We start from the raw sequence: 9846 nt of genomic DNA, 5'->3' as shown, positions 1-9846 counted from the left end.
TTCTTTCTTTCTTTCTTTCTTTCTTTCTTTCTTTCTTTCTTTCTTTCTTCTTTCCTTCTTTCTGATGCTGTCTTTAATGATCAAAGTGACATGTATCTGTTCGGCCTAGGTGTAGCACATGTGGTTTTGCTCACTCACGTGGATAGCATGGATCTGATTACAAGAGGTGACCTTAGAGACATATACAGATGTATGCCTGTGAAGCTCAAGGTAATGAATGATGTTCCTCTTTGTAGATACATTTTCTGGGATATGTCACTATAATCACATGATATTACTGTGAATAAAAGTAAAAATGGACACCTACTGAACTTAAGAATTAAAACAATTGCTTGGGTAATTCAGACTTATGTCTCAAGATTTAAAAATTAAATATATATTCATCTTTACAAGGACACAGATCATTCCATTCATTATAATTTAACCCAAATAGGTTCAATTCAACAAATATTTATTGATTGCCTGTCATAATTGAGTCAGTGTGATAGTCTCTAACCAGATACGCAGAAAACTAAAATAATTTCTCCGCACTCAGAAGCTTATAATTTTATTAGTGCAGGTGAGGGGATGGGGGGAGTGGGATAGGAAAAAATCGACAGAGTATGAGTATGATAAATCTCACGAAGGGACTCAAAATCAAAAGTTTAGAGGAGGTGGGGAGCTCGGGTGGCTCAGATGGTTGAGCGTCTGCCTTTGGCTTGGGTCATGATCCCAGTGTCCTGGGATCGAGCCCTGCGTCAGGCTCCCTGCTCAGTGAGGAGCCTGCTTCTCCCTCTCCCTCGGCTGTTCTCTCCTCTTGTGCTCTCTGGCTCTATCTCTATGTCAAATAAATAAATAAAATCTTAAAAAAAAAAAGTTTAGAGGAGGAAAATATTGTGTTAAAGGGGATGGGGAAGATTTCATTCCTGGAGTGTCACTGGGAAATAGCTTTCAAAGAGGAGGAGGATTTCAGGAGGTGAAGAGACAAAATGTGGAAAAAATTCAGGCTATGAGGATAGCCTAAGTCAATACCTCAGTGTAGGAAGAGGCAGTGTGAGTGGGAAGCATGGGGTCATTCAGTTTAGTGGAGGGCCGAATCTTTGTAGGGGGAGATAGAGAAGTTATATTTGCATGAGGTGACTTTACTTAATTAGGTGCATTATGGGGAATCATAGCAATTTTTTTCTCTTCTTTTAAGTTTTTATTTAAATTCCAGTTAGTTAACACACAGTGCAATATTAGTTTCAAGTGTATAATATAGTGATTCAACATATCCATATATCACCCAGTGCTCATCACAAGTGCCCTCCTTAATCCCCATCACCTGTTTCCCCCATCCCTCCCACCCCCTCCTCTCTGGTAACCTTCAGTTTGTTCTCTATAGTTCAGAGTTTATCTCTTAGTTTGTGTCTCTCTCTGTTTCTTTTTTTTACCCTTTGCTCATTTGTTTTGTTTCTTAAATTCCACATATGAGTGAAATCATATGGTATTTGTCTTTCTCTGACTTATTTCACTTAGCATAATACTCTCTAGCTCCATCCATATTGTTGCAAATGGCAAGATTTCATTCTTTTTGATGGCTGAGTAATATTCCATTATATATATATATATATATATATATATATATATATATATATATATACACACACACACACACACACACACACACACACACACACACACACCACATCTTCTTTATCCATTCATCAGTCGATGGACACTTGGGCTGTTTCCATAATTTGGCTATTGTAGATAATGCTGCTATAAAAAGTAGTGATATAACCAAACTGAAGCTTCACAAAAATTAATCTGCTACCTACATGCAGAATGAATTGAGTCGAAAGGAACCGGGACTTGGGAATACCAGTTGGGAAGATGTAATGATAGCTAGTATTTGTTGAGCACTAAATATGTGATAAATTTTCTTATTCAATACTTACAACAACCTTGTGTCATTACCACATTTTATAGATGAGGAAACAAAAGCATAGAGAGTAAAGCATTTGCCAGTGTTTTTGACAGTGACAAGAAATAACAGAGCCCTGTTTTGAACCCAGACAGTGTCATTTCCCAGATAAATTAGTCCAAGCAAGAATTAAAATATCATTATTAAACTAGTCTAGTAAATTTGACTAATCATGAGAATAACTTTTAATAGGAAACAGGGAAATTACAGACTCTAGCATAAGGGTATTAAAAATGCTTCAGTTTCAAAGTAATCTATATGGAATTATTAGTTACCTTTCATTTCTAAATCATATGGAATCTATTATGTGCATTCTTGATGAAAATTCATAGTGATATTGGAGATTGACTTGTGAAGCTCTTTAAGAAAGTATTTATGGGATCAGATCTCTATCTTCATTTTCCCCAATAGGAATACTATTGCCAAGCTCCTGCTTTTTGTTATTGCTTTCACAATATATATTGACCTAAAATAGTCTTTGTCACTGTTTCTATATTGCAGTTAGAGACAGTCCATAGAGAACTTGGATTTGCTCTTTCTGACATCTTGGTGGTTAGTAATTATACTTCAGAATGGGAGTTGGACCCTATAAAGACATTCTGATCCTCTCTGCACTGAGACAGATGCTGTGGGCTGCAGATGACTTCTTAGAGGATTTGCCTCTTGAGAAAACAGGTAGATGCATTTGGTGGTATCGACACTTGAAGGTGTCCTGTATGGCTATTCCTGCTTGGATCTATTGGGTACGTGGCAGTCACTGTAGGTCGCTGTCTTGTGAGTAGTCCTACCCTTTAATTCACTGGCTGGATGTGTTTTTTTCCCCTCACATTTCCTGATTTCCCACACTTAGGGTACATCTTAGAGAATTTGCACTACTTCTCTTTCCCCCATGTCTTAAGATAGAATCTTTGAAATGATGCACCTCTGTCATTTCTACTGTCTGAACACCCCAAGTTGTATCCTTGCCCTCTTCTCTCAAAAATATGCTTCTTTGCTTGGGACCCAGAAATGGATTGGATCAGCATTGTTCCTGATCAGATGTGATCTTTGATTACTTGCTGCTTTCTTGGGACCTATGTTTTTGCCTTTTTTGCCTTGACTTTTTTGACGTGTCTCCCGCCTCAGAGTTTCTCTTAATGCCATGTGGTCAGTGCTAGGTAGATGTATGTGCCTTTCATATTTATGGCCTCAGATTTTAGCATTACATGTATTCTCTCTCAAATTCTCTCAAGAATACATGCTGTACTGTTTCAATCAAAGATCAGACAGAAGTTTCAATTTATACTCAAATCTATTTCAGTTTGTGAGAAATCAAATTAGAATATCATATCCTCTTTATTCTCTCTCACTTGCAAACTACTAAGAAACTCTCAGGTTACTACTGACTCCATCATCTTGGTTTCTCCATGTCTTCTCTTCTTCATGGAGCATTCACTCCCAAAGTCAGGGCTGGTTGGCTTAGACCCCCCAGTAGCCCAATGTTCCTCCTCCTTCTGGTTGCTTTTCCCTAGATTATCCAGTAAGAATATTTTGTTTCTCTTTTCTCAGAGATCAAAGAAAAGGAATGATCAAGTGTGTAAAAGAAGGAAAAAATATGTGAACCCTTCATATACTAATAATATTTATCTCATCATAGAAGATTGAAAATTGAGAAATAAGAAAACACAGGAAAAAGAGAAGTAGCTGAAACAGAAGGGACATGTTTTATTTATGTCTGGGATGAAGATACATATATAAAATCATAATACCTGCAACTAACGAGGAACAGTGGGCTTTAAAGCCATTAATGGTGGGAAAAAATGATCATAATTTTTTTGGATTTATGTTCTGTATCTGTGAAAATTGAAAGTTTCTGTTTAGAAAACCTGAATTTAACTTAAGTGTGTGTGTGTGATTTTGGAAAAGTTTATTTTAATTTGTCAGCATCTTCGGGTCTTCACCTACATCATCTTAATTTTGTCTTCTTGTTTTATTTCTAAAGTATTTGATCTTCTCTTTGGGTCTCCAGTTAATGTTATATTCTTTAACCTAAAGCCATTTTTTTGTTTGTTTAATATCTGAAACCCTCTTCTGAGAAGTGACAATATTGGTAAGAGTTTGAGAGGATTAAAACTGACAAAGACTATTGTTTGATTTTTCTGTCAGTTATGACTATTTTAGTTACAAGTGACAAACCTCAACCTGAATTACATGATTAAAAAATAATCAAACCATATAAAAGGCTGGGATTGAATTTAACTGCCTCAGAAATGGTTGAATCTAGGGATTCAAAAGCTATTCTCTCTTTCTCTCTCTCATACACATGCACACACACTCACACACACACACACACACATTCTGGTTCCTTCTTCGTGTCTATTGCTGTCATTCTCTCAGTCTAGCATTCTTGATAAATCTTAAGCCATTTGAATCCAAGCTTCAAGTTGACATTCATTCAGTCTTGTGACCCAAAAAGGAAGAGGGCTTTTCTTTTCCAGTTTCGCTGTGAAATAATCCAAAAAAGGACTGCAATTGATTTAGTTCAAATCATATGCCTACCCCAGGAACAATCACTTTATCTGCAGAAGAGAGAGAAATATGATCATCCCATCTTAAGTCATACTTTCCCAGGAAGAGTGATTTGTTATTAGAAGAAGGGAGTTAAACATGGACCTGGGCACTGTTGGATTAACTGAGCAGGAGAGGCACCTCAATATCTATCTTATGCATTAGGGAAGTTTTCTATCTAGTTTTTCACTTAGATTATAAAGAAAGTCTTATTAATAAGTCTAAAAATGATTAATAATTACTTTTAAAAAGTTTTTTTATTAAAGTAACGTATACATATAAAAAGTGCACAGCTCATAATTATATGGCTCAATACATTTTGATAGACTTAACCCATGAAACTAGAACTCAGGTAAGAAACAGAACATTCTAGAAGTCCCCTTTAAGCCCCAGTCTAGCTACCTAGGATATCCACTATTCTGACTTCTAATTGCATAGATTAGTCTTGTCCTTTTTTATCCCTTATATAACATTATGCACTATTTACCCTTTTGGGTCTGACTTCTTTCATGAGATAGTGTATTTGTTAGATTCATATTATTGCACATAGGTAAAGATAGTTTATTCTCATCTATCCTATTATCGTGATGTTAATGGGTAGTTCTAATACTCTCCTTATAGGTCAATAATACATTCCATATATGTTGCATTAAGCATTTTTCTGATTTATAACTACATAGAAATAAACCATATGATTTTGGGTCTTCCCAATTTTGTATAATATTAAAGATTCCATAATGGGAACATACTATATTTCAATTTGTAAGTATAGCTTGAAAATGAGAAGTAGCATCATGAAGAAGTTGACATTATCCTAAAATTTACAGAGTAGTGTAAAGGGTCAAACATAGCCAAGATGTTCTTGAAGAACGAAGTGGGAAAACAGGTATAAAGAGACATATTAAAAAATGTAAGTTGACTGTGGTGCATTAATAAATTAATGGAACAGAATGGAGAGTCCAGAAACAGACTTAAACATGTCTGGACATTTGTTCTATGATAAGGGTAGCATTACAGATGAATGGAAAAATAACAGACAATTCATAAGTGGTCTAGTCAATTGGTCATCCATATGGGGAAAAATAAAACTGAATTCCTCGCATCATACACAAAAGTCTACTTTAGTTGGACTAAGCACCTAAATGCTAAAAGGCTTTTAGAAGATAAAATAGAAGGATACTTTTATAACTTGGGGGTAAGGGAATATTTCTTAAGTCATATTTCTTAAACCAGATACAAAAGCTTAATTTCAAAAGAGATTGAAAATTCAGCTACATTGAAATCAGTAACTTTTATATTCAACAAATCCCATTAAGATAGTGAAAAGACACAGCAAAATGTGGGAGAACATATTAGCAAAGAACTAATAAAAGGGTGTACAAAGAAATCCTACAGGTCTAGAAGAAAGCTAAAATATAAAAGAAAATGAACCAAAGACTTGAGAAGGTGCTCTAAAGAAAAAGGAAATTCAAATATCCAGTACAGAAGAAACATGTTCTATATCTGTATCATCTATATCTATCTCTATATATAAAGTTCCAAACTAAAATAATTTGATTCTTTTTTACTTTTATTGAAATTTAATTGACATATAAAGTACACATATTTAAGGTGTAAAAATTGAGTGAAGTTTGACATATGAATACACTGTAAAATAGTCTTGACAGTCAAGATTACAAATATTTCTACCCCCCCCCCAAAAATGACAGAGTGACTTTGTAATCCATTCTCCTCATTCTACCTCTTGTTCTGGTCCTCAGACAACCACTGGTCTGTATTCTGTCACTTTAAGTTACTTTTCATTTTTTAGAATTTGTATGCCTGAAATTGTAAAGAATATACTCTTTTGTGTCTGGCTTCATTTATTCAGTGTGTTTTGAGATTCAACCATGCTGTTGCATGTAACAATAGTTCTTTTTATTGCTGCGTAGTATTTCGTTGTGTGAATATACTACATTTCTTTATCCATTCACCTGTTAACAGACTTTTGGATTGTTTCCAGTAGAGGACATGCTATACAGACAGACCCAAGGAGCTAGCATTTTGACTCTCAGTTACATATCTTAAGGGTACATTTTATGTATGCATCAAAATACATGTATAAGAATTTTTGTAGTAGCATCCCAATTGGAAGCAACCCACATGCCCATCAATAGTAGAAAAGATAATAAATTGTGGTATATTATATAGAGTACTTCATTTCATATATCAAAGAAAATTAAAGAACTATAACTATATATATCAGTGTAAATATTGCAAATATAATATTGACCAAAAGGATAAAGACATGAATGAATCTATACATTATGAATAGATTTGTATAAATCTCACAAAAGTTCTGAATAAAAGAGAGGAAATGATGGTAATTACCTTTCAAGGGTTTGGGGTTGTGAAGAGTCAGGAGCTCACCTAGTGGTTCTGCAGAAGCTAAAAATGTCCTTTGTTTTGAACAGGGTGGTGGTAAAATGGATCTTTGCTTTATAATTATTTTTAAGTTCTACATTTGTATTTTATGTACTTTTCTGCATGTATTATATGTTTCATAATTAAAACAGAAAAAAATAAGAAGTGATATCATATACAAACATTAGAATTAGACAAAACTGGGTCTCTGCTACATAATATGTGAACTTTAAGAAGTCTCTCATTTTCCTGTCTTACAGATGATGGTAACACTTTATTCATAGATATGTTGTAAGAGCTAAATTAGATAATATATACAGCCAGATTATCAGTGCAGGCACTTAGAAACGCAGGTGCTGATGGACATTGCCAATCTTGTATAACAACAAACTGATAAGTTACTATGTCTCTCTATTGTAAATTTAACTTTATTGTAGTTGAAAACAAAGGTAAGACTTGGACTTTGATAGCTCATAAAAAAATGAAAGAGACCGAAAGCCAAATTATCAGAGCTTTTGCTTTTGGTTGTTTGCTATGCGATTTTTTAAAAAAATATACCTTTGGCTTCAAGGGCATACTGTAACTCAAATTCAATTTGCTTTATAATAGCAAATAGAAACATATTAAATGGCTTGGTCACGTCTGCCCCCTACTGGTTAATTTACAAAGTGGAAAGGATGCTGAAGGTTGAATTTGGAAGCTTGAATAGAAACTGCTGAGGTTTCTAATTCTTAAAAGAAACTATCACAACAGACAAATTTTCAAATGTGTAATTTTGTTAAAGGTACGCAACATTTAAATAGAAGATAATTTTCTCCTGGTGTTGAAGATGTGGTAGTACTTGGAAATGCTGTGGTCTGCATTCTCTAATGTTTCTGGCATTATATTAGACTTATTATGTACGCATATTTGCATTTTAAGCTAAACATTAGTGTGTCCTATTTTAGCATTTTTGCTAACCTGCAGAATAGAAATTTAATATGTAGTACTTAAGGCTTATGGTGACCAATGAACACACAAAATTGGTACTTTTGCCTTTTGCTTTTCATAAATGTGACCCCCAATTATATTACTTTTGGATAATGAAGTCTTGAACCCACTTATACAGGAGTTAATTTGTGTAGATAAATCACAGTTGTGGGGAACAGGAGAAACATTATACTTCAAGTGCCATGTTCTCTCAATTTGAATTTCTATTTGATTTAGGATTATTACATATGAACCAAGAGTTTGCGAATTAGTTACTATAGTAAATTGCTGTAAAAACATGAAAATATGCCCCGTTTCTATGTCAGTGCTGCCTTCATTGAGATTTACAGTGGATTCCTTTCAGCTACGTAGTATTGAGTCCAACCCTTTCTTAGGACGGTTTTCCTAATCTGGACATATTTGATCTCAAACCCTAAAAAAGAGCTCAACTGAGTGACTTCCTCCTCTTCACTGTTTTGTGCATCCTCCTGTCTCCATGGCTTTGTTCATACTTTGGGGGCAGTTACTTAATTTCTCTTTGCCTTGTCTTCTCATCTGGTAAATAGGATACTTTACCTACATTGATTATTTTGAGGATTAAATGAGAAAGTATATGTAAAGTACTTTTTTGAAAAGCCTCTGAAACACATTAAGCACTAAATAACTGCCTTTAACCATTATTCATTTTTCCCTGATCTTGTATAATATTCCTCCCCCACTCCCATCTACCACCTACCAATAATGGATTGTTTTCTCTGCCATTGGCCTTCTGCTGACTCTGTAGATACCACTCAAGCATTGTGACACTCTATGTGAATTACCTCGCTACATGACTGGGTACATGGCACACAGCTTCTTGTGGGCAGGAGTCCAAATAGTACAGTTTCTGTGCATAGTAGATGTCCAATAATGTTTTGGGAGACTAAATGAAGTGATTAGAAAACATATGAAGGTTGATGGAATGTGAATCCGATTCATTTAATGCCAGTTGAGAACAATAACAAAAAACTATTTTTAAATGTAGGAAACTAAAGTAGGAAAAGGCAAAGAAAGGCGGAGCTGAAGCCATTACTCCTTTTAATAGTCAGTCTTAATGGCTATCTGCATTCTTCAGACTCCGGCAGAAAATAGAAGGAACTCCAGGTCGTTTAAGCAATGTAATTTAATGCAGAAATTTGACTATGCAAGTGATGGAAAGCCGAGAAGTCAAATGAAAGACAGAGAAGCAAACCATAGTTTAGCCAAATATGGGAGACGAAACTTTACTTCTACCCATCTTAAGTGTTTTTAGCTGGGTCTCTTTAACAAAAGTCAGATCAGCAAGAGAAAAACAGTTTATTAACACATGCACACTGCACATCATGAGGGAGAAACCTCAACGAGTAACTCAAAGCTGTGGCTTAGAAAAAGATATATGCACTCCTCTGTTCATTGCAGCATTATTTACAATAGCCAAGATATGGCAGCAACCTAAGTGCCCATCAGTGGATAAATGGAGAAAAAAATATATACAACAGAATATTACTCAGCCATAAAAAGAATGAAATTTTGCTATTTGCGACAATGTGGTTGGACCTAGAGGGTATTATGCTAACTGAAATAAGTCAGACAGAGAAAGACAAATACCATATGATTTCATTTATGTGTGGAATCTAAAAACAAAACGGGGGTGCTTGGGTGGATCAACTGGGTAAGCGTCCAACTGTTGATTTTGGCTCAAGTCATGATCTCAGGGTCATGGGATTGAGCCGGTGTCTTTGAACTCTGCACTCAGCAGGGAGTCTGCTCCAGGATTCTCTCTCTCCCTCTCCCTCTGCCCCTCACCCCACCTCTGAAATAAATAAATAAATCTTTAGAAAAACAGAAACAAAACAAATGGCCAAACAAACAAAAAAACTATAAACAGACTCAAATACAGAGAACAAACTGATGGTCAGAGGGGTTGGGGGTGGGGGGTGGGCAAATAAATAAAGGGGATTAAG

At 35.1% G+C, this 9846-nt stretch overlaps 1 protein-coding gene across 1 annotated transcript in view; it reads left to right on the top strand.

The window, feature by feature from the left end:
* Positions 1-9846, top strand: part of IFI44 (interferon induced protein 44) — a 37408-nt gene that overhangs the window by 9489 nt on the left and 18073 nt on the right. Inside the window, 3 exon segments of the mRNA XM_032395981.1 lie at positions 110-210; positions 2447-2531; positions 2534-2688. Of these exon segments, the coding sequence (XP_032251872.1) occupies positions 110-210; positions 2447-2531; positions 2534-2688 (341 nt within the window).

The sequence above is a fragment of the Phoca vitulina genome, unplaced genomic scaffold (assembly GCF_004348235.1).
Source record: "Phoca vitulina isolate PV1807 unplaced genomic scaffold, GSC_HSeal_1.0 scaffold2, whole genome shotgun sequence".
NCBI classification, from domain to species: Eukaryota; Metazoa; Chordata; class Mammalia; order Carnivora; family Phocidae; genus Phoca; species Phoca vitulina.
This window is presented reverse-complemented; position numbering and strand designations above follow the sequence as displayed.